General features: G+C 41.2%; 1 protein-coding gene, 1 long non-coding RNA gene and 1 other non-coding gene across 12 annotated transcripts in view; 1 reads left to right on the plus strand and 2 right to left on the minus strand.

The window, feature by feature from the left end:
* The window catches only part of SIDT1 (SID1 transmembrane family member 1), a 98254-nt gene that overhangs the window by 18572 nt on the left and 53980 nt on the right, over positions 1-25702 (minus strand). For 9 of the 10 annotated variants that reach the window (XM_081572116.1, XM_081572120.1, XM_081572119.1 and 6 more), the window contains 8 exons: positions 16593-16636; positions 9290-9361; positions 7807-7952; positions 6966-7039; positions 5872-5938; positions 4111-4184; positions 2556-2679; positions 2240-2357 (listed from right to left, as the gene is read on the minus strand). In XM_081572116.1, coding sequence (XP_081428242.1) covers positions 2240-2357; positions 2556-2679; positions 4111-4184; positions 5872-5938; positions 6966-7039; positions 7807-7952; positions 9290-9361; positions 16593-16636 — 719 coding nt within the window. Of the gene's footprint in view, positions 1-2239; positions 2358-2555; positions 2680-4110; positions 4185-5871; positions 5939-6965; positions 7040-7806; positions 7968-9289; positions 9362-16592; positions 16637-25702 lie in introns of all 10 variants that reach the window. The other variant, XM_081572121.1, reaches the window with a different exon arrangement.
* The window catches only part of LOC145538999 (uncharacterized), a 54922-nt gene that overhangs the window by 10601 nt on the left and 18619 nt on the right, over positions 1-25702 (plus strand). Inside the window, exons 2-4 of the long non-coding RNA XR_014077491.1 lie at positions 10554-10672; positions 16717-16840; positions 20341-20606. This is a non-coding gene — a long non-coding RNA (uncharacterized LOC145538999). The remainder of the gene's footprint in view (positions 1-10553; positions 10673-16716; positions 16841-20340; positions 20607-25702) is intronic.
* LOC145539962 (U6 spliceosomal RNA) lies at positions 18210-18316 on the minus strand. Its single transcript, XR_014078099.1, has one exon. It is a non-coding gene; the product is annotated as a U6 spliceosomal RNA (small nuclear RNA).

Here is a 25702-nt window from a genome sequence, read left to right on the forward strand (position 1 = left end):
AGGAGAGTGAAAAAGTTGGCTTAAAACTCAACATTCAGAAAACAAAGATCATGGCATCCAGTCCCATCACTTCATGGCAAATAGATGGAGAAACAGTGGAAACAGTGGCTGACTTTATTTTTGGGGGCTCCAAAATCACTGCAGATGGTGATTGCAGCCATGAAATTAAAAGACGCTTGCTCTTTGGAAGAAAAGTTACGACCAACCTAGACAGCATATTAAAAAGCAGAGACATTACTTTGCCAACAAAGGTCTGTCTAGTCAAGGCTATGGTTTTTCCAGTAGTCATGTATAGATGTGAGAGTTGGACTGTAAAGAAAGCTGAGCACCGAAGAATTGATGCTTTTGAACTGTGGTGTTGGAGAAGAAGACTCTTGAGAGTCTTCCAGTCCATCCTAAAGGAGGTCCAATCAGTGCATCCTAAAGGAGATCAGTGTTGTTCATTGGAAGGACTGATGTTGAAGCTGAAACTCCTCTACTTTGGCCACCTGATGAGAAGAGCTGACTCATTTGAAAAGACCCTGATGCTGGGAAAGATTGAAGGCAGGAGGAGAAGGGGACAACAGAGGATGAGATCTTTGGATGGCATCACCGACTCAATGGGCGTGAGTTTGAGTAAACTCCGGGAGTTGGTGATGGACAGAGAAGCCTGGTGTGCTGCAGTCCATGGGGTCGCAAAGAGTCAGACATGACTGAGCGACTGAACTGAACTGAAGTGAACTGAGCAAAATATTGGCAATCTTGAAGTGGTGTTCAACAGAGAAATTAATAAATGTGGTATATTTTTATTACATAGTGACAATCTTCAAAAATGAATGAACTGGGTATCCTTGATTCATTACCAATAAATCTTGAAAACATTGTTGAATGAAAAAAGGATGTAGAACACAGTGTGATAAATTAGTATTAATTTGTTATTCAAATTAAAATGAAAAACTATTCAAATAAAAAATTATAAAAACAAACTAGAAGGATAATATAAAATTAATCATAGTTGTGTTGCTTCTGAGGAAGGAGAGAGTGGACAAGTTTGGAAAGCAGTTCAAAACAGGACCTCAACTTTACACAGTGTTGTGTTTCTTTAACAAAGTAGATTAAGGCAAATATTTTAAAGTGTTGGCATTTGTTCCTTCTGAGTCGTGAATGGTATTGTTCTCTATAGATTTCCTCTATTAAAAACGTCTTCTAATTTTAAAAAGTTAAAATATGACAGAATTTCTGTGATGTTAACATCTGGAGGCTGGAGCACAAACACAAAATGACTGTTTTCAAAATTCGCATATTCAAGTGTGGAGGACGTTGTTAATTGCCTTCTTCCAGCGTCAGCTATTCCTGCTCCATCCTAATAGCATGAAGATGCCAACTCAAATATCTCAGCTCCAATTCTGTTCAGAAATGCACACCTCACAGCCTGTTTGTTCAGGAAAGCTCACAGCACTTCTGGTTTCAGGGAAGCGTCTCCCTTGTCTAAAGGTAACCTCCCCTCCTTTGGCACGGTGATTGGTGTAGTAACCCTGGCCCAAACTAACCCACACAGAGAGAAAGAATCTGAAGTGGACTCAGGGCTGTGTGAGCTATTGAGGAGTGAGGGGCTGTCATCTGGGCAGTCTGGGGTAAAGAACTTTCCTCGATTTCAAATGATGGCTCCTGGAAACCAGCTTGCTGCCTCCTCCAGACATCATGGTATGGAGATAGGAAGCAAAGACCCAATGTAGCTATTTTTACCACCAGGAAGAAACACAGCCTGAGGAGAAGACTAACATGCAGTCTGGGTGCAGCCAAGGGGGGTGGTTACAGAGAAGTGGAGCCAGGGCCACCACTGGACTTGCACTGATAAATATACTTGTTATTTAATCTGATTTGAATTGGCTTTTTTAATTGCTTTCAACCCAAAGCAGGCAAACTGCTAAGTTAAGCCAAGCTACGTTGAGGGAGATTTCTAGATACCTTGTTGGTAGATCCACCTGACCTGCTGCCTGACACCCCACTGCCTACCTGCAGACCTAGCCATGAGATCAATACTCAGTATTCAGTGCTTTCTAGTCGATAAAATGTGGTCAGGGAGAAAACAATGATATAACGTGGGAAAATCATGCCCTGTGGCGAGGTACCCTCTGATCACTTCGGCACACGTAAATGTCATTTAATTCTTGCAAGCGTGACTTTGGCATTTTTGAGAGAGTCCCAGGATAAGACTCCTATACCTCAGATCTGTGTAGCTGATGTAAATTGTGATTACCGAACTGGAAGTTGGAGTAATTGGGGCAGACGTGGTAACAAGCACTGAGTACCCCTTCCATCATCAGTGCAATGCCCATGGCATAGAAGAGACCGAAGTGTTTGGGAATCCCGTACTCCTGAAAAAGCAGGAAGCATGGTCAGTGGGAAGATCCTCATTAGTGACTTTGCCACAGAACCCGTTACCCATGCTCTGGCCCTGTGTGGTCCCTTACACGTGATCCATCATCACACCAGATGTCCCTCCTACTTGCAGATCCTGTTTGGAACCATAACCCTTCCTAGCTCCCACCTCCCTCTACCTGCCCTCTATTCACCATGGCAAAGATGTCCTTGGCTTCCAGAGCTCTTCGATGTAGAATGTCCCGGTGCAAGACTATCAGCAGGAAGAGGCAGCCCAGGAGCACGTGGCCCAGGTTACTGAGAATGTTGTTGAAGGCACTAAGGAGACAGAGAGAGACAGCGAGTGAGTCAAGGCATCTGAGAGCTTCAGAGACTGAACGAAGGCATGGAGGAGCGAGTGAAATCAGTACTGCTTTCCACCAATAACCTTTCCATGAGACTTCAGGACTGAAAATCATCAGAGAGCATCTTTGTCCTAACTCCGTGTTAGGATGCTTTGCTTAGCCTGTGATAATGTGTCCGTTTCCTCCCAGGGATGCCTGTTCAGCCTCCCTAACACCCACTGATCCTCTCCTGACCCGATGGCACTGGCAGGGAATGAATCCTGGGAAAGAGAGCTATTCTGCAGATGGGCAGCTGGGCCATTCAGCTAGTTGCAAGAGTGAATTCAAATAGATGGACCCATGTTATATGTCCATATTCAGCTCTGTAACTGTGAATTTCAGGATAAGTGTTAGCTAGTCACAGTCAGCAGATTTCTTTCAGAAAACTGAGACTAGTTCATTCTGGATGAAGAAGCCAGGCTCTCAACTGCCAGGAAAATCCCTCTTTCCATTTCACCATGTTCTGGAGGATAGAGCACAGCCTTGGGGGCAGCAGGCCCAGCTATGAGGCCCAACATTACTCACAGTTGAGGGAGCTTCTGCAAGTCCTTGCCTTTCTAACTAGGCCTTAATATCTTTATCTAAAAATGGGGGTAATGAGACTTCTCTGGTGATCCAGTGGTTAAGGCTCTGCACTGCCATTGCAGGAGGCATGGGTTTGATCCCTGGCCAGGGAACTAAGATCCCAATGCTGTACAGTGCAGCCAAGAAAATAATTTTTAAAAATGATAATAATTGAAAATAATCTCCTTAAAGACAGCAATAAAACTACTAAATAAAAAAACAACAGTGGTAATAATAATCATATCTATCTCATGAGGTTGTTTAGTGGATTGAATGTATTTGCAGCTTATGCCCACAGAGGGCCATCACAGCTAGGGACCTGATATTTTCAAACACATCCCACCTTCTCCTTAGCAGATTATTCTTAGGGCTGTTTCCTGAGCTCCTCCCCACCCCCCCACACCCCATACAGGAGTGGGAGAGGAATACCTAGTCTCCAATCCTTGATTTCATTCCTGTTTACCCTTAATTAGGGCTTCCCTGGTGGCTCAGATGGTAACAAATCTGCCTGCAATGCAGAAGACCTGGGTTCAATCCTGGGTGGGGAAGATCCCCTGGATAAAAAAATGGCAAGCCCACTCTAGTATTCTTGCCTGAGAAATTCCACGGACAGAGGAGCCTGGCGGGCTATAGTCCACGCAGCCCCAAAGAGCCAGACATGACTAAGCAACTACACGTACTCTTTGATTGAGGTAGTTCCCCACAATTGTTTCTAGTATTTTTTAAAAATACACATTCCATACCACATTACACAAAAAGGCATCTCTCATTGCCTCATGGGCAACCAGAGGACTGGGCTTACCTCAAGACACCCAAGGGGTGAGCGCAGAGGAAGTTGTAGTAGCAGATATCCTGGTTGCCAGTGACGTTGACAACCTGTAAAAGCAAGAACGAGAAGAGGAGATGCTGTCTGCCTCCATCCCCTGAGCCTGAAATCACAGAAAGCAGACAACAGTGCTTGCAGTGATCAACTGTCAGAGATTTACAGTGTAACCAGTGCTCCTTCTCAACATTGGATGAGTCATTATCACCAGCCTTTACACAGTACAGACACATTTCCTTTAAATGCTACCATCTGGCTTTGAACTAAAATATTCTGTGTCCCTCATTATGTGGCAAGGCAGGATTCAACTGAAAACATTTCCTTTGTTCTCATTGTAAAAGGATTCTGAAAGGATGCTAACATTGGGGCCTGCCTATCAGGACTGTCACAGCACATCCTATTTTCTAGATGAATCCTGGGAGGGTAAAGAGCTGTCCCATCCTTTGCATTGAATTGATAACCACAGGGCAGGTGGACATAAGGAGATATTTGGTCAGTTTTCCATATTTATCACTATCGTTAAGAACCTTCCTAGATCACAGCACAGCTGTATCTTCCAACAGAGCCCCAAAGTATTCAGAGAATATTTAGAGTATAAATCATGGTGCTCAAACCTTATAAAGTCCTTGTGCTCATCACGTATTAAGTATGGAATTGGTGAAATATTATTAAACTGTTGACTCTCAAATGTGGGCGTATATTGGAATCACAAGGAATTTCATCAATATTGATGCCTGATTCCACTCTGATCTAACTGCTGTGGGGTACAGCTTGGACACTGGTATTTTAAAAAAATCTCACAGATGATTTGAACACACAACAAAGTTTGAGAGTCATTGTATTAGAAACACCTTTAGCCTGGTGCTATTCTAAATGGGCTTTTTCATGTATAATAGATCCTAGACAAGATCACTTATGTGACCTGGAGCCTAGGGTTCTACAGAGGTGCAGTGGGGATTCTCAAGCTGTTTTTTTTTTTTAATTCTTGATTGCCTTTACAAAATCTATTTATTTTTCATTGCAAAGGATCTTTGTTGCTGCACGTGGGCTTTCTCTAGTTGCAGCTAGTGGGGGCTACTCTCTACCTGTGGTGTGTGGGCCGCTCACTGTGGTGGCTTCCCTTGTTGCGGAGCATGGGCTCTAGGGCACAGGCTCAGAAGCTGTGGCGCACAGGCTTAGTTATTCTGTGCATGCGGGATCTTTCCAGACCAGGGATCAAACGCGTGTCCCCTGCATTGGCACGTGGATTCCTATCCACTGTGCCACTAGGAAAGTCCTTTGTTTGTTTATTATTTATTTTATATTTCCTTTTCTTTTAAATATTTTATTAGTGAAGCTGTTCTAACTTTTACAAAAAATATTTACCCTCAATGACGGGACACTGGCTAAATTAGACATCAAGTTTCTTTGTTTTGGTCTGGAACTTTACCCATCATCCCACGATGATCAGAAGTTCAGACTGGTTAAACAATAGACACAGCTGATAGATACCAGGACTAAATGAGTGCAAGGTAATAATTTCAGATTGGTAGACAAAGTAATGCAAGAGGTCTGTGATAAAACATTGGGGAACTAGATTTAAAGCTCAGTCAAAGACAAACCAATGGAGAAATCCTGCGGGAATCCAAATGAGAAATTAGTTCTTGGACAGAGCTCTTTATACCTCTCTCTGTAAATTACAGCAAAGATCCTTCTCTGCTGTGTGAAAGCTGGGATTTTGGGGTTTGAGGCAGCACTTACTGTTTGGTAGGTGATAACCAGCTGGATCACAGGCAGTGCATAAAACACAGCAATGGTAATAATGTTCCTATGCAGACAAAAGGAACCAGAAATGGTTATTTCCAAATTAACAATGGAATTTTTGCTCTTTTATTTTTTTTTAAGTATCTTTACACCCCATAACTGCCTGCTTAACTCACAAAAGTGATTAGAAACTGATCACATGGTTCCTATTTCCCCAAACTTCCTCTCATACAATCATTTGCATAACTGTGTAAATAATACCTCTGGTTTAACGAAATTATCAACAAAGGCCTATCTCTTTAGGATTTCATTAGATTAAAAATGATCAGAGAGTAGGTAATGGGTGATGGATCACACGAAGGGGATGTAGCTCTGTTAGCTACCTCTTAATTCCAAAACGCTGGTCCCACTATGCTATGGAGTTCCACATGACCCCCACTGACTGGCCCTTGTTTCCCTCTAGCATCCGTGTCCAAGTAAAAGGGCATCCTTCTAGAGAAAAGAATGAGAGGAACTGTCACAACTGTCAGTCAGGGATTTCTGAGGGAAAAGAGGGGACCTAGCCAGGCACCTCAGACTTTCTGCCTGGAAGGAGGCTGCCTCTGTGGGTCTCTGGCCATCGCACGTCTATTTATCACTGGCTGATGGTATCATCTTCCCTTAGGGTGATTTCTAGCTACCCTGAGGTGCTCTAGGCATCTCATCCCAGAAATCACTGGCTCTCCCAACAGTAAGTCCTGGTGAGAGAAGAGGGAATGGTTTCAGTGTAACATGCCTCCTGGAAGATGGTTTTGGTATCTTCCTGGAAGAGGATTTAGTGTCTCCCTAAAAACATGGGATTCCACTACTGTTCTTATTTATACTTCGTATTTATTTTGTTTAGGACTGGTTGCCTTTGATTGTGTTTTGTTTGTTTGTTTTTCCTATGCGTTGTGGCTTAAATCCTCTAAACACCTGTACGTGTGTGTCATTAAACACTGAAACCTGTGGTTTGGTTCACTTGTATGAATCACATAAGTCACTGCGGCTTTTACAAAGAAAAATTTAATTTTTACTAAAGAGAGCCATAGTCTTTCTCATTATCTACTCACCAAAAATAAATCTTATACTTTTTGCTGACAATTCTTCGGTCCTTCCTGGACAGATCTGACAGGTAAAGGAACATCTGGGATGCCAAGTAAAAAGAGAATGCAAAACTGTACTTGAATTTCTTGCATAAAATACAAAGAAGAGCTTTATACATTTCAGTTTAATCCCTCATTAGGGATTAAAATTATTAAACAAGACTTTTCTCCTAATTTTGCTTTTCCCAGGATGCCTTTAAAAATCCTAGCATTTCCCTTGGGTTTAGGGAAACTGACTGATGTGAGAAACCCATTGGGAATCTTGAATGCTTCCTAAATCTCAAGAATTGGTTTCCCAGTTTTCAGAGATGCCCACTGTGCGATTCTTGAATTACAGAGTTGAAACATGCCATTCACCTTCATGTCATTTACTGGATACAACATAGTCTGATACATATGAGTCAGAAAGAAATGAGCTTTTACTCCTGAAGCATCTTATGCCTAGAACCAGGGAGTTTTTCCAAGTACACCCTTCAGTGGAATCTTTTCTTCCACCTGGTTGGACCCCTTCCTCATTTTTGTCCATAATCAGCCACTTCAGACCCGTGAGCGTTGTAGAGCCCTGCTCTCTTTACTGCTGTCGCTTTTTCCCTCCAGAAAGGAGTGTTAATTAACTGGGTATTGCTTTTAGTAGGTAGTTAAGCTTTATCTAAAAAGCCCCCTGAGAAATTTGACTTCCCCTGAAGAAAAAAAAAAATATATATATATAGATATATGAATATATAAAGGCAATTGAGGCATTGTTGAAGTTGTATTTGACTCCTGAACTTTCTGTCCTCTGGAGGGTGTGGCCAGGCAGAGAGGGTACCTTGGTGCGGATGATGTTCTTATCGCTCTCAATGTCTGGCATGGTGTCAAAGTCACTTTCCTCCACGGAGCTGTCAGTGTCTGACTGGCATGGCTGTCTACCATCAGAGGAGGATATTTGCCTGTCAGGACTGGAGCTTGACTCATCTGAAACAGAGGAGACTGTTCTGCCTTCCCAAGCTGAGAAGAACCCATGGAACCCATCTCTCTCTCTCTGCAAAAAGCATAGTGCTGACCCTTTCTTGGACACATTGTGTTGGTAAAAACCAACTCCTTACCCATAACACATGTTCTCACAATTCTTCCTCAATGGACTTCTGATTTTCCTTGTCTCCTATTTTTATATTTAAATCACCTATTTCTAGGGCTGAATACAAAATATAAAGGCATCTGCTCTGTTAACTCTTTGGATGCAAAGATAATATGCTTATATTTCATGTTTCATATTTTGAAATATGAACATAAATATATAAGCATACACATGCATGTACTTATGTATAGCATCTACCACATGTATATGTAAGCACCCACATATCCAGCAGCTATACATTTCTCATGGATAAGGTATTTGTACACTGAAATCCCCCACATGCCGTATCTGTGATTATATAATAGAAGCCACATTCTCAGGAAGAATCCTTGTGTTCCTGTGAATGTTTCTGAGAGCAGATGGGAATTTGTGCAGCTTAATGAGCACATGAGCCAAGCCTACCTTCCACTTTTATTTCTTCTGTTCAGATGGTTAAAGAAAAAAAAAAAAAATAACAACAAAACCCTGTTCTTGCAGAGCCAGAAATAAGTCTCCAGCACTGAGCCCACATGCTTCTCAAAGTTACAGAATAACAGGGCAGGAATACAGGATTCCCAGGCCCTCTATGCTGACAGCTTAAAGCTCACCATTCATAGACCTGTAATCATCATGGAAGTGTGTGGAAGCATCAATGGCCTCCAACGCTAACAGGACAGGGATCAGAATTCTCTCCCCTTCAGGCTACTTAACCAGCCTGGGGGTTGCCATGTGAATGACTGGGTGGCAGTGAGCAGGTTCAATTATGAAGTTAGCCCAAATGGAGGATTGCTAGGCTTCAGTCATGTTCACCTGCTGCACAGCCTCATCTTCTGAGCGCCCTTACTCCACTGAAACCTGAGAATGAAACAATGGGTCAATTGATGTTGGGCTCCCTGACAACAGACTCTTGACGCATTTTCCACACCCTAAACTCAGGCTGGATGTGAAAAAACCCCCACAGTTGACAGCAATGGTCACAGAAAATTCTGCTTGAATGTGGCTAGCAGACTCAAGAAACAGATCAATAGAACCAGAAAAAAGGCTGGAAGGAAACTTCCAGATCACCCAGTCAATTAATCTTATACAGTGACCGCCTTGCCCACTTTCACAGTTATTAGTGGCTGGAGGGCCACTTATATCTTATTCTTGGGAGAATCAGGAGACACTTCCATGAATGGACTCATTGTAAAAATACCTATTGCCCCGTAATTGCTCCCTTCAGGGGTACTGGCAGCAATGGGATGTGACACCGACATATTTCCAGAGCCTGTTAAAAGGAAAAACAAAGAGGCAAACACTTTGTGTCTAGTTGCCAGAATGAAAGGACACAACTTTAAATAGTTTGATTTTCTTTTAACTCTAATATAAGGAGTCTGCAGGTCAATTTTATGGTCTGCAGGCCAAATCTAGCTTGCCACCCATTCCAGCATGACCCTTAAACTAGAAATGGTTTAAAATTTTTTAAATGTTTGGAGGAAAATCAGAAGAGCAATACTATTTTATGACAGGTGAAATTTTAGATTTTAAGTGAATATAAAGCTCTACCAGAACACAACCACTCATTTGAGTCTGGGTATGGCTCCTTTTGGCTACCAAGGCAAAGAGGAGCAGTTGTGACAGAGACTCCACGGCCTGCAGGGCCTGAAATATTTACTATTTGGCACTTTCCAGAAAAAAAATGTTGCTGATTCCTGCCTAACAGTACTGCAGAATCACAAGGAGTGTGGGTCCTGGAATCACTATGAGAAAGGTCACCACTGAACATAAACACCAGAAATAAACTTCTATGATTAAGGCACTGTAATTCAGAGGTTTATTTGTCACAGCCATTAGCAGTACCCTAACTGTAGGCAGGATTAGCCCTGACAGGAAAGAAATTACTGCACTCCTGGGGACAAACAATAGTGACTACAGGAACTATGTAGAGGAAGATGGGTTATTTGGGGGATAATGCAGAGATGGAATGGACTTCCCTGGTGGCTCAGACAGTAAAGGATCCACCTGCAATGCAGGAGACCTGGATTCGATCCCTGGGTCAGGAAGATTCCCCTGGAGAAGGGAATGGCAACCCATTCCAGTATGCTTGCCTGGGAAATCCCATGGACAGAGGGCCCTGGCAGGCTGCAGTCCATGGGGTCACAAAGAGTTGGACATGACTGAGCGATGAATACTTTCACTTTTTTTTCAGAGATATAATAGGTGTGTCTGTTGCCGAATGGCTGTTGGCAGTGAGAGAAAAATATTTCTAAGATGGTGCTCCTCAAACTATTCCAGTGAGGTTTGGAAAGCCCCAGAGAAAACTGCCTCCTAAGCTTCTCACTGGTTATTTGAAAAGATGCTATCCCATTGAGTTTATCCACTTCTGAGAATTAGGAAGAGCTGAACAAAGAGAACAGAAACAAGGGCACAGGCATCTAGGCAGTTTCTCTGACTCTGACTTCGTGCCACAATATTTCCAGGAGCCACAATCATCGGTGAAGACACCTGAGAACATTTCTCTGCTGCCTCCTAAGCTTTGTCAGATCTGGGATATCGTCAGGTTGGTGGGAATTTCCATCATGGGTCTTCTCCCTGAGAGGTGAGATTGCTTGTATCACACTGCAGGTGAAGGAGTCTGTGAGTTAACTAGTCAGTGTCTTGTACTCTTGCAGAGAAATCTATTTTCAGTGAAGACATGTAAGATATTCTATATCCTCATTGCCAATATATTTCCATTTCTTCTTTGAAAATATCATCAATTATTCTTTACATTAATGTTACAGTATGCAACACACGTAAAAGAACCAAAAGCCTCAGACAATTCATTGTTTGTCACAATCAGCTCTTTTCATACAGCTTTCAAACTTCATTCCCACTGGTGGACAGTAAAAACATTCATAGTTTGGGGAGCCAATCTGTAGGCTTCATCATGTTTTTACTCTTTGTGGGCCTATTCCTTTCCTCCATGGAGAAAAATAATTAAATCCTAAGTTCAAAACATTTAGCCAGTGATGAGGAACAAATCAATAGCCTTGGAGACTCAATTTCCTTCCTCCTTTTGGTAGCCTAGCCAAGGGCCAGCTCACTTGGACAGCAAGGCCTCTGGCTAATGCAACATTCCTGGCAGGCAAGGCTATTCCCAGGGCTCTCACAATGGACCTTGGCATTGCTCCTAGGCTTGGAGACTCCTTGATATAGTTCTTACTATTTAGAGAGAGTAGATGTTCCTTGGCTTTTCTTGGGCTCACCCATAAATATGTAACATGGTATCAACACCATCTGTGCTTTTCATACAACTTCAAGGCAAAGAAACAGGTTACTTTTAGACTCTTCAGAGTGAGAGATTAAATCTTTTGAGCACAGTAAGAGTATTATGGGAAGAAGCCATGTACTGTTTGACTGACTCTCTTTGGCCAAGGACAGATTTGGCTGTAGTTTGGGCAGAGCACTTTGCTGCCGCCGCTATTGAGAATAACAAGTACTATTACCACTATTACCACCACTGCTAGTACTGCTACGAAGGCTTCTGTTGCTATTGCTGCGATTGCTACTGCCACGACTGCTGTCACTACTGCTGCCTAACGTAGAGTGTCTGACACACGGTAAGTTTTTGATAAACGTTAGGCAGCAGTAGTGACAGTAGTGTGTGTCAGACACTCTTTTAAGTTCTTTCCAAGAATTCATTCTTTTAATTTTTCAATAACCTTGTGACATGGGTACTATTACTATCACCACTTTAAAGATGACAAAAAGGAGGCACTGACAGATCAAGTCATTTGTCCAGAATCACTCAGATAGTGGATAGATAATGGTTCGTTGCACTGGTCTCAGTTAAAATTTATCTTCTTAATTGAAAAAAAAGGAAGGGATTTTCCTTTAACATACGAATAATTGGCAGTGAGTGTGTTGCTTTTACAGTGCTCATTTTTCAAAAGAGACAAGGGGTTGAGGCACATTTGCATTTCTACTCATATATTCAAAAAAGGTACCTAAGCACAATATTTGTTTTTTAGATGAGCTGCTGCTGCTTGCCTGTAATTCCTTACAGTGTTTTCTATCAAAGTCATTGTGTGTGTGTTGGGAGGGGGAGGGGACTCTCACAGAAACCACCATTCTGGTCTCTTCCTTAGGTGATGTAACTTTCACATTTCCCTTAGTATCTTTCACATTTTTCTCTTTTCAAGCCTAAATTCCCTTCTTATAATCAATAACTTAGGTCCTTGTTTACAGTGTAATTTAAAAAATATTACATGTCAAACAGTGAAAATGATACTAAAATCATAAACCGCAGAATTTCAAGTCTTTTCTGTTCCTAGGAAGCCCTCTGGTATGGGAAATAGATGCGTGCGTAGGATAATGCTTGAGTTCCACTGTGGTGGGGTGTTGAAGTGGTCTGTGGGAGGCAAAGGGTTTTGTGTGTGTGATCAAAAGAGGCAAAAAAAAAAATGCGAAAACTAAAATCAAAGCAAGAGTGCAAACAAAAACAATCACTGTTTTGTTAGGCAACGACTTCACTAAAAAGAAAAAGCCAGCTGTGTAGGTTTGTTCAGACTTGGATGATTTCTGCACTCTACTCTGGCTCACAGTTGAGCAGGACCTGGTTTCAGTATAGTTCCCAGTCCCTTACACTCCAAAGCAACCACAACACCAACAGTTATGTGATGGACAAGAGCATCAAAATTTTCATATGCAGTACAATTGTTTCAAATCTGTGTACTTGTATATGCACAAGTAAATAGGAGATTGGATAACATGGGATAACAATATTCTGTTAACTTTTCTAATGTCTAGAAATGCAAGAACCAAAGCACTGCCTCCCAAACTTCAAATGTGATTGATGCTCCCAGAAGGCAAGCCATATTTCTGTTCAACTGTATGGTATATAGAAAGCAGAATTAAACAGAAAAAAATAGTTTATAGGACAGACTGAGATGTTCTGGCTGGGAATAAGCAAACATATAAAGTTGTGAATGAGCTCATCTTAATGAGGAAACTTGTTCTGGTATGTTTTTCTTTACACGTGAGCCCTTTGCCATCTGTCTGCTTTGCTAACTTAGAACAGGATATGCTTGCTTGCCTGCCTTTTATATTAATTGCTCCATGTGAGGAGAAAAACTTCATTTCATTTTAAGCAGGCTTGACTCTTTCAGGGACTTCACATATATAACTGTCCTGCCCCCTTCTGTCTCTAGCCTTAGAAGGTTGGAAATGATGGAGTTGGAAATGATGTGAATTGAGCTGCTGTGAGGTTTCATTTTTATGCCAGTTGGCTACCTAGTCCAACTGGTGTCATGTTGTATTAATATGTCAAAAGTTGAGGAGAAAATAAGGAAGGCCACCTATCTTTTCAAGGGTGTAAAATTCCTCTAGAAGAAAAAAACAGGCAAGCAAAATCAAGGAAATTTGGAAAAATCGATCAGAGAGTCAATACTAGAGCCTGAGACCCGTTACCACAGATTCTGAGAATGGCCTGTGCTCCCCGACTCCTCTGCACTCAGCACACTGCTTGTCTTCTCCCTTCCAGACCCTGCTCTCTGCTGGGAGGCTGGTTCAGTAATAGCTCCGTGCAGGGAAGGATCTGATTGGTCATTTGGTTCCTCAGTCTACAGACTTGTCAGGTTTGTCCAGCTCCCCTACTTGAGAAAGTACCCTCCTCTTAGGCTGCACGCAGCATCATGGTGACAGCTCACGCGTGCCAGAGGCCTGCGAGTTATGCTTCATCTGTCTCTCTTTCGAGGTGGTAACTGAGTTTCTGTATATGCTCTTTAACAGCGATGTAAAGTGTAGGGTTTCTCTACTGACAGAGCCCTTGAGTGAGAGAATGATAGTTGCTCAGTCGTGTCTGACTCTCTGTGACCCATGGACTGTAGCCTGCCAGGCTCCTTTGTCCCTGAAGGAAATGTTTCTAGAACGCGGAGGCTTGCCTGGTGCCCCTCAGATTACCAGAGAGGCCCCTGTCTTAAGTGACAATGGAGAATACGGGGTCCATCCAGTCACACCACAGTAATCACGCCCCTTCTCGCCCGAAGCTGCTCTTTACAAACACTATTTCCACTTCATCTGGGCTCCAGGGTCTTATCTCCTTCTTCTTCCCATGAAGTATGAAAGAAATTCTTTTGCTTTTTTAGTTCAGTTGGAGCCAGTGTCAACATTTTTCAAATAAGACTTACAAACTGCAGGGCAAATCAATGAAAAACAAACGCAGGGGAGCTAATAGATTTTCCAAATGAAGCCATCCTATTGTTACATAATTAAGAGCTGCCAACCATCTGGCAAACTGTAGGGACCTGGCTCCATTTCCTCCACCTCAGGCACACCTAAGGTGAAAGCATTAGGCCCAGTTCCTCCGATGTCTAGCTCCACATTGATTGAGGCAGCCAACAGGCCAAGTTTAGTGGGATCCCCTCTTTCAGACTCTGCTCCTAGCATTTTCTTCTAGACTCTAGCCCCCAGGGCACTTCCTGTATCTCTGAGCTCAGTTAAACTTCCTGTAGCCCCTGTGGGCACACTGATCCTGGCCCTTCTGTATCCTTGCTCTTCTCCAGAATTTCCTCCCCTGAATCTCTCACATTAGACTACAGGTAAAATCCCTCACTTGCTTCTGTCTCTTGCTCTCAGTGATTTGCTTCCTACGATTAAGAGTCACTAATTGATTCTTTCCTAGGATGGAGATTGTCTTCTCTGCTCTTTTATGCAGCACCTGAGTCTTGTCTCACCAGTGGTCGTGTGCCATCTTTCACCATAGCCTCTCTGCATGACAAAGGTTCCTTTTGTGCATGCGTGCTCAGTCACTTCAGTTGTGTCTGACTCTTTGTGACTCTATGGACTGTAGCCCACCAGACTCCACTGACCGTGGGATTCTCCAGGCAAGAATACTGGAGTGGATTGCCATGCTTCCTCCAGGGGATCTTCCTGACCCAGGGATGAAACCCACGTCTCTTGCATCAGCAGGCAGGTTCTTTACCTCTAGCGCCACCTGGGAAGCCCACAAAGGTTCCTTACTTCCTCCTAATTTCAAAGCCCTTTGGCATGAACATTCATTCCTATTTTCTAACTAAGCTAGGATTTTGTTCCTGTATTCTCACCTGTGCCTAGCAGCCCACATTTTTAAGTCAGTGATTCTCCGTTGGGGGTAAGAGTAGGGGGAACATTTTGCCCCCAAAAGGACATTTGACAATGTCTGGGAATATTTTCTGTTGTCACAAGGAAGGAGTATATTACTGAATTCTAATAGATCAAGGAGAAGAATGTGGTTAAACATCCTACAACGTACAGGGCAGCTCCCAACAACAAAGAATCATCTGACTGTAGTGTCAATAATGTTGAGTTTGAGAAACCTTGATCCTAGAGAAGGATGACCTAACCCTAATTCTATAAGCAGGCTTGACTGATATTAGGTAAATAGATTCCTTTGCAGTGACTGGTTTAGAAATAAGTATATGATCCACTCTAGGCCAATGAAACATGAAAGAAGCTTCTAGGTGCTTCTGAAAAAGGCCTTCCCTCTGGACATTGTCAGTGAGGACCCACCTCACCACCAGCACTGTGGGAAAAGCAGAACCAGGGGAATGGCAAGCAAAAGGACCTGAGCCACTGGATTCAGTGAATCCTGAAGCACCTTTTTGCTCAACTTTCAGGGAGAGGAGACACCTTTATTGTTTAAGTATGTTTGAGATAAACTTTGTTGTTACCTGAAGCCACATGAATCCAACTGATGCATCTTTATTTATTTATTTTCTGGATCACTCATTCATTTCTGCTTGCCATCTGAAGGGTACCTCTAGCTCCGAGCTAATTTTCAGAGCCTTCTTCATTTTGTCAACACTAAGTAACTCATGCTGGTTTAGGCTTTTCAGAAAATAGGACACATAAAAGGTACCAACTTCCAGTTATAAAATATAAGTCCTGGGGATGTACTGTGCAACATGGTGACTAGAGTTAATAATAATGTATTGCATTTGAAAGTTGCTAAAAGAATTGATCTTAAAAATTCTCACCACAAGAAAAATTTATAACTATGTGTGGTGATGGATCATCTTGGGCTTCCCTGGTAGCTCAGATGGTAAAGCGTCTGCCTGCAATGTAGGAGAACTGGGTTCAGTCCCTGGGTTTGGAAGATCCCCTGGAGAAGGAAATGGCAACCCACTCCAGTACTCTTGCCTGGAAAATGCCATGAATGGAGGAGCCTGGTAGGCTACAGTCCATGGGATCGAAAAGAGTCGGACACAACTGAGCAACTTCACTGGTGGTGATGGATGTTAATTAGATTTCTAGTGGTGATCATTTTGCAGTCTATACAAGTATAGAATCATGTTGTACACCCAAAACTTACACAATGTTATATGATTAGTTCTTACTAGCTCTGGTTTCTGTAGAAAGACTACAGATTAGACCACTCTGGGGGAATGGGAATCAACAGAGGATTTGGAAATCACAGAAGTCAGAGAGACAGAAGTACCAGATGGGATGTTATCTTTTACTTGACATCAGTTTGAATTGAAACCAGGGGTTTTTCTTACCATCATTGGAACCAAAGCTTCCATCAGTGGATTTTCTCTGAAACCTGCAGACAAGACATACACATGTTCCTAAGACAGCAAAAACCTCAGCATTTTATGTTTGTTCCCATATACTTTGTTGCAGATTTCTCTGCTGGGATCTCAAATGGGCCTTTGGATGTACAGAAATTGGAACTCAGACACACAGCTGGTAGAACTGTAAAATGGAGCAGCCACTTTGAAAAACCATTTGGCAGTTCCTCAAAAAGGTAAACCTACAGATGCAATATGACCCAGCAATTCCACACCTAGGCACATACATGCCATTTACTTCCACATTCATTTATTTTCAGATCATTCACATGCCGTAAAATTCATCCTTTAATGTGCACTGCTGCTGCTGCTGATGCTAAGTCGCTTCAGTCGTGTCCGACTCTGTGCGACCCCATAGACGGCAGCCCACCAATCTCCCCCATTTTAATGTGCACAGTTCAACCAATTTTAGTATGTTCACAAAGTTGGGAAACCATCACTATTTTCTACATCCAGAACATTTTCGTCATCACCCAAAGAAATCTCAAACAATAGCAGTCACTCCCCATTCTCTATTGCTCCCTGCCCCAGGGAACCACTAATGTACTTTCTGCTGCTATAAAATTGTCTATTCTGGATATTTCATGTATAAATGGAATTATATTGTATAATATAATACACTCTTTGGCTTCTCTCATTTAGCATAATGCTGTGTGGTAGCATGAATGAATATGTAAGTCTTTTTTAAATGTTTAATTTTATTGAAGTCTAGTTGATTTATAATATTGTACTAGTTTCAGCTGTACAGCAAAGTGATTCAGTTACACATATACATACATTCATTCTTTTTTAGGTTTTCTCATATAAATTATCACAGAATATTGAGTAGAGCTTCCTGTGTTATACAGCAGGTCCTTGTTGATTATCTATCTTATATATAGTAGTATATATAAGATAGCTACTGATTTATCCCTCCACCCCATCTTTCCCCTTTTGTAGCCAGAAGTTTCTTTTTGACATCTGTAAGTCTGTTTCTGTTTTGTAAATGAATTTCATTTGTATCTTTTTAAAAAACGAGATTCCACATAAGAGTGATATCATATAATATTTGTCTTTCTCTGTCTGACTTAGTATGATAATCTCTAGGTCCCTCCATGCTACTGCAAATGGCATTATTTTGTTCATTTTCATGGCTGAGTAATATTCCATTATATATATGTGTGTGTGTGTATGTATAATACACATCTTTTTCCATCCCTCTGTTGATGGACACTTAGCTTGTTTCCATGTCTTGGCTATTGTAAACAGTGCTACAATGAACATCAGGGTGCATATATCCTTTCAGATTATGATTTTCTCTGGATATATGCTGAGGAGTGAGATTGCTGCATCATATGGCAGTTCTATTTTTTCTTCTTTATTTTTTAAACTATGAAAGTATGATAACACATTTATAAGAGACTCCAAAAATACAGAACAAAGTTACATGTAGTTCCACTATATATTACAATTATTTCTTAAAGTAGGTAAATTAAGATTTTTAGTTGGAGTTTCAACATTAAACTCTCAAAAATAAATAGAATGTATAGACAGAAATGTAAAAGGAAAAATATGGGACACTTCATGAGTTTGCATGTCATCCTTGCACAGGGGCCATGCCAATCTTCTCTGTATCATTCCAATTTTAGTATATGTGTTGCCCACATAAGCACTGGTAGTTCTATTTTTAGTTTTTTAAGGAACTTGCATACTGTTCTCCACGATGACTGTATCAATTTACATTCCCACCAACAGTGTAGGAGGGTTCCCCTTTCTCCAGACTGTCTTCAGCATTTATTGTTTGTAAACTTAAAAAAAAAAATATTCATTTGACTAATTGGGGTCTTAGTTGCAGCACTCGGGGTTTTTGCTGCACTGTACACACTCTCTAGCTGTGGTGAATGGGCTCAGTAATTGTGACGTGAGGGCGTAGTTGCTCTTCAGCCCAACCAGGGATCAAACACACATCCAGGGTGTTTGATGTGTGTTTGATCCCTAGTTGCATTGTAGAGTGGATTCTTAACCACTGAACCAGCAGGGAAGTCCCTATTGTTTGTAAACTTTGATGATGGCCATTCTGATTGCTGTGTGGTGAATTCTGTATGTAATTTTGATTTGCATTTCTCTGATAGTGATGTTGAGCATCTTTTCATGTGCTTTCTGGCCATCTCCATGCCTTCTTTGGAGAAATGTCTATTTAGATCTGCCCATATTTTTGGTTGGGTTTTTTTTTTGGACATAGAGCTGCATGAGCTGTTTGTATATTTTGGAGATTAATCCCTTTTCGGTCACTTCATTTGCAAATACTTTCTCCCATTCTTTGGGTTGTCTTTTTGTCTTGTTTAGGGTTTCCTTTGCTGTGCAGAAGCTTTTAATTAGGCCCTGTTTGTTTATTTTTGTTTTTATTTTCATTACTCTAAAGACAAGACAAGACTTCTCTCTCAGTCGTGTCCGACTCTTTGCGACCCATTGACTGGAGCCCACCAGGCTCCTCCATCCATGGAGTGGGTTGCCATTTCCTTCTCCAGGAGATCTTCCCAACCCAGGGATTGAACCCGGGTCTCCTGCATTGTAAGCAGACGCTTTACAGTCTGAGCCACTAGGGAAGTACATCATTACTCTAAGAGGTGGGTCAAAAATAGATTGCTGCAATTTATGTTAAAGGATATTCTGCCTGTGTTTTTCTCTGAGTTTTATAGTGTCCACCTTTGCATTTAGGTGTTTGACCCATTGTAGGTTTTTGTGTGTGTGTACAGTGTTAGAGAATGTTCTAATTTCATTCTTTTACATGTAGCTGTCCAGTTTTCCCACCACCACTCATTGAAAATACTTAAATCTTTTTATGGCTGTATAATCATATCTATTGTATAGATATACCAAGTTTATTTGTTATACTTGATGTACCCTTTGATTGTTTCCACATTTTAGCTATCATGAATAGCACTGCTATGAATATTTTTGTCCAAGTTTTTGTGTGGATATATGTGTTAAATTCTCTTGGGTATATATCTAGGAATGGAAGTACTTGGTATAAGGTAACTCGATGTTTAACTTTTATTTTTTAAGCTGTTTTCCACTGCAGCTTGATAGCAGGAACTATTTTACATTCCCACTAGCAATGCAGAAGTTTCTAATTTCTCTGACATCATTATCAACTCTTGTTATTTTTCCAGTAAAATTTTTTATTGTAGCCATCCTAGTGGATATAATGTGATATCTCATTGTAGTCTGACTTGCATTTCCCTGATGGCTAATGATGTTAAACATCTTTTCATATGCTTATTGGCCATTTATATATTTTCTTTGGAGAAATATCTATTTAATTAAAAAATGCCCTTTTAAAATTAGGATATTTTTCTTTTTATCATTGGGTTGGAAGGGTTCTTAATATAGTTGTGGATACCAGACTACTATGGATATATGATTTGCAGACATTTTTTTCCAATTTTTTTGTGTTGTATTTTCACTTTTTTGATAATGTCCTTTAAAAATACAAAAGTTTTAATTTTGATGAAGTCCAACTTACCTATTTTTTTCTTTTGTTACCTGTGTTTTGGGTGTCATATCTAAGAAACTATTACCTAATCCAAGGTCACAAAGATTTACTCCTGTGTTTTCTTCTAAAAAGCTTTATACATTTGGCTCTTGTATTTAGATCTTTGTTCTATATTGAGTTTACTTTTTTGTGTGTTCTGAGGTAGCTGAAGCTGAAACTTCAATACTTTGGCCACCTGATGCAAAGAACTGACTCATTTGAAAGGACCCTGATGCTGGCTAAGATTGAAGGCAGGAGGAGAAGGGGACAACAGAGGATGAGATGGTTGGATGGCATCACTGACTTGATGGATATGAGTTTAAGTAAGCTCTGGGAGTTGGCAATGGACAGGGAGGCCTGGCGTGCTGCATTCCAAGGGGTCATAAAGAGTTGGACACGACTGAGCGACTGAACTGAACTAAACTGAGGTAGGGGTACAAGTTCATTCTTTTTCATGTGGAAGCCTAAGTGTCTCAGTACTATTTGTTGAAAAGAATATTCTTGTTTCATTGAATTGTCTTGGTATATCCTTGTCAAAAATCAATTGACCATAAGTGTAAGGGTTTATTTCTGAACTTTCAATTCAGTTTCGTTGATCTATATGTCTTTTCTTATATCAGTGCCAGAGGTTTTTTTTTTTTTTTTAATATTTATTTATTTGACTGCACTGGTTCTTAGTTGCGACACCTGGGATGTTTTAGTTGTGGCATGAGAACTCTTAGATGAGGCATGTGGGATCTTGTTCCCTGACAAGGAATCAAACCCTGGCCCCCTGCATTGGGAGTCCAGAATCTTTGTTCTTTTTGTCATGATTGTTTTTCCTATTTGGGATCCCTTGCATTTCCATATGAATTTTAGGATCAGTTTATCAATTTTTGGAAGAAAGTCATCTGGAACTTTCATAGGAATTGTGTTGAATCTGTAGATCAGTTAGAGGAATATTGCCACTTCTTTTAGTTTATATTGCTGCTATAACAAATTATCACAATATTATGGTTTACAACAATACACATTTATTATTTTCAGTTCTGGATGTCAATTCTAAAATGAGTCTTATATGGCTAACATTAAGATATCAGCAGGGCTGTATTCCTTCTGAAAACTCCAAGGAAGAATCCTTTTCTTTGCCTTTTCCAATGTCTAGAGGTAGCCTGCATTCCTTGAGGCATGGCTCCTTCCCCATCTTCAGATATGTTACTCTAACCTCGCCTTTCCTCATCATACCTCCTCCTACTTTGACTCTCTTGTCTTTCTCTTATAAGGACCCTTGTGATTACATTAGAATGTATAATTCCATTATACATTACACAGATAATCTAGGATAATTGCCATATTTTATCACATCTGTAAAATCTCTTTTGACATGTAAAGAACATAGTCACAGGTTCTAAATATTAGAACATGGACATCTTTTGGGGGCCACTATTCCGTCTACTATACCATTTAAACAATATTAAGTCTTCTAATTCATGAATACAGGACGTCTTTTCATATATTTAGATTTTCTTTAATTTTTTTCAAGGATGTTTGTAGGTTTCAATGTAAAAGTCTTATATTTAATTTGTTAAATTCTTTTCCTAAGTGTTTTATTTTTTTTGATGCTATTGTAAATAGATCATTTTCCTGATTTCAAGTTTGAATTTTATATTTGCTAGTGTATAAAAATACAATTGATTTCTGTATATTGATCTTGTATCCTATCATTTTGGTAAACTCAGGGTTTCTTTTTAGAGATAATGAAAGTTAGATAGTGGTGATGGTTGTGCAACTATGAATATACTAAAACCATTGAATTTTTAAAAAGGAGTAGATTTTATGGTCTATGAATTATATCTTAATAAAGTCATTAATGTGTTTGTTCTACACCTGAAGTTATTTTTTTCTTTATTAATTGCTTGCCTCCTTATCTGTCTTCCCTTTGTACAATGTAAGTTCTATTAGAGCAGGTTTCTAGACTGTCTTGTTCATCACCAAATCCCTAACCTTTGGGACAGGGCCTGGCACCCAGGAAAGGATAAGTAAATATTTGTTGAGTCATATCATTAAGGAGAGCAGTTACAATTGGGGCTGATGGGTCTAGCTGGCAAATGAGGCTCTAGTGAAGTCCCTCTAAAAAAAACAAGTTTAGTGATATTAACTAGCAAGCAATTATATGAACTGATAAAAGATGATTGTGTTTGTATTAATTGGATTTACCCACATTTGCTCTAGGTTTTGGAGCTGATAAAATTCTTTATTAGAGGAGTTCAGTGATTTACAAAAGAGAAGGCAATGGCACCCCACTCCAGTACTCTTGCCTGGAAAATCCCATGGACAGAGGAGCCTGGTAGGCTACAGTCCATTGGGTCGCTAAGAGTCGGACACGACTGAGCAACTTCACTTCCACTTTTCCCTTTCATGCACTGGAGAAGGAAATGGCAACCCACTCCAGTATTCTTGCCTGGAGAATCCCAGGGACGGCGGAGCCTGCTGGGCTGCCATCTATGGGGTCGCACAGAGTCGGACACAACTGAAGCGACTTAGCAGCAGCAGTAGCAGTGATTTACAAAGCGAGTGTGAGGCAGGCAGTATATAATGAATAAAAGAAAAAAGAGTAAATGAGAACTATTCTAGATTGGTTGAAAAATGGCTACACTTCATCTTGTATTCAGCCCATTCAATCAAAAATGGAGTCTGTATCTTCACCTCTTGCATCTGGACTGGGCTCATCACTTGATTTGACCAAGGACACCAAGGGGGAAGTGATATTGTGCCCCTTTAAAGCCTACACCTTAAGGAAGCCCTGCATTTTTGTGCAATTTCTCTTGGAGATATAATAAACCAGGGCTCGCCTGCTGGAGGATGAGGGGTAAAGTACAGCTGAGGCCGGTCTGGAAGAGCCAGTGCTCTAACTAACTAACTAACCTGCCCAGTAATTTCACAGTATGACCACCCCAGCTGAGAGCTCTGACACCTAGTGCGTGCGTGCATGCTAAGTCACTCAGTCGTGTCCCACTGTGCGACCCTATTAGGGACTGTAGACTGCCAGGCTTCTCTGTCCATGGGATTCTCCAGGCAAGAATACTGAAGTGGGTTGCCACACCCTCCTCCAGGGGATCTTTCTGACCCAGGGATCGAATCCACGTCTCTTGTGTCTCCTGCATTGCAGGCAGGTTCTTTACCACTAGCGCCACCTGGGAAGCCCTTGAGCCTAGTCCAGAGTCCAAATTAGCAGAATCAACCAGCTGACCCAAAGATTTGTGAGTAAATATAAATATGTATTGCTGTATGCCATTGGAGTTTTTTTGGTTGATTTTATGCAGTGTTATTGTGGTAACAGATAATTAATACAGGAATCAACAGAAGGACAAGTAATCAGTATTATGCAGTTTTAATTCAATGTCTGGCAGGGTGACTGAGAGGAAGGAATGAGAAACATGGATGCAGTCAGTGCTTGACTCAGAGGACCATTGCAAGGGCTCCATAAATACTTGTTAAATAAACTGAGCTCGGAGGTGGGAGGGGAAGAATGGAGTTGAGCCAAAAAAAACATTAAAAAAGAGAAAAAAAACAGAAACAGAAAAAAGCATAAAAACACTTTGGATTCTGAGCTCCCTGAGGGCAGGAGCCATGTCTCTAATCAGTGTTTTCACCCTCATCTCATAGCATGTGCTGGAAACACTACAGGTATTGGTAATAAGGAACAGGAGGCTCAATAAGCAAATGGTATTCTGCTCCACGACTGGCTTCACTTGCTTTTGCAGAAAACTTTGTGATTCCTGCTCAGTTCAATGAAGGAAGAGTTCTGTTAGCATTTTCTCTCATTCTGTTTCCCTAGTTATATGCCAAGTAGTTCTTATGTCTCCAGATCTCTATTTTCAGTTTGCCTGTATTTGGAAAGATTCTGTTTGTGCAGTTGACTGTAGCACAGTAATCTGGGGTGGCCAGAGGTTTCAATAGAACCTTAGGCTGCAACTTTTAAAAACTGTGCTCATTTCAGCAGGCTGAATAACAGCTTTAGAGAGATTGATATCCAGTTATTAACTTAATTTTTCTGTCTGTCTTAGTGTTGGTTATGTCTGCTAGGTAACTGAAGAGGTAAAATCCTATTTTCTAAAATCTAAAACATCAGTGGTAGAGACAGTTTTCCTAAAAGAGGCAGAAAAGATGAACTTCTTTTTCCATGACACTAGAACTCATCAGAATCAAAGTTGGCAGCTTTTTGGAACCTTTTTCAATTGAATCCATGCTGGGGTGCCAGGCTTTGGATCTGGTCTCCTTAATCAGGACTGCCCTCCCTCACATGCCCTGCCCACTCCAGTCCCATCTTGACCAGCTTGCTTTAAGAGCCAAGACTCTGGAGCCAGACTTGGTTCAGTTCAGTTCAGTTCAGTCGCTCAGTTGTGTCCGACTCTTTGCGACCCCATGAACCGCAGCACGCCAGGCCTCCCTGTCCATCACCAACTCCCAGAGTCCACCCAAACCCATGTCCATTGAGTCGATGATGCCATCCAGCCATCTCATCCTCTGTCATCTCCTTCCCCTTCTGCCCTCAATCTTTCCCAGCATCAGAGTCTTTTCAAATGAGTCAGCTCTTTGCATCAGGTGGCCAAAGTACTGGAGTTTCAGCTTCAACATCAGTCCTTCCAATGAACAACCAGGACTCATCTCCTTTAGGATGGACTGGTTGGATCTCCTTGCAGTCCAAGGGCCTCTCAAGAGTCTTCTCCAACACCACAGTTCAAAAGCATCAATTCTTCGGCGCTAAGCTTTCTTCATAGTCCAACTCTCACATCCATACATGACCACTGGAAAAACCATAGCCTTGACTAGACGGACCTTTGTCGACCAAGTAATGTCTCTGCTTTTTAATATGCTGTCTAGGTTGGTCATAACTTTCCTTCCAAGGAGTAAGCGTCTTTTAATTTCATGGCTGCAATCACCATCTACCATGATTTTGGAGCCCAAGAAAATAAAGTCTGACACTGTTTCCATTGTTTCCCCATCTATTTGCCATGAAGTGATGGGACCAGATGCCATAATCTTAGTTTTCTGAATGTTGAGCTTTAAGCCAACTTTTTCACTCTCCTCTTTCACTTTTATCAAGAGGCTCTTTAGTTCTTCTTCACTTTCTGCCATAAGGGTGGTGTCATCCGCATATCTGAGGTTATTGATATTTCTCCCGGCAATCTTGATTCCAGCTTGAGCTTCATCCAGCCCAGCATTTCTCATGATGTACTGTGCATATAAGTTAAATAAGCAGGGTGACAATATACAGCCTTGACGTACTCCTTTTCCTATTTGGAACCAGTCTGTTGTTTCATGTCCAGTTCAAACTGTTGCTTCCTGACCTGTATACAGGTTTCTCAAGAGGCAGGTCAGGTGGTCTGGTATTCCCATCTCTTTCAGAATTTTCCACAGTTTATTGCGATCCACACAGTCAAAAGCTTTGGCATTGTCAATAAAGCAGAAATAGATGTTTTTCTGGAACTCTCTTGCTTTTTCGATGATCCAGCCAGACTGCCTGGGTTCAAATCCCATCTCT

Source organism: Giraffa tippelskirchi, chromosome 2, assembly GCF_054371585.1.
Source record: "Giraffa tippelskirchi isolate mGirTip1 chromosome 2, T2T-mGirTip1v1.2.pri, whole genome shotgun sequence".
In the NCBI taxonomy this organism is placed as follows: domain Eukaryota; kingdom Metazoa; phylum Chordata; class Mammalia; order Artiodactyla; family Giraffidae; genus Giraffa; species Giraffa tippelskirchi.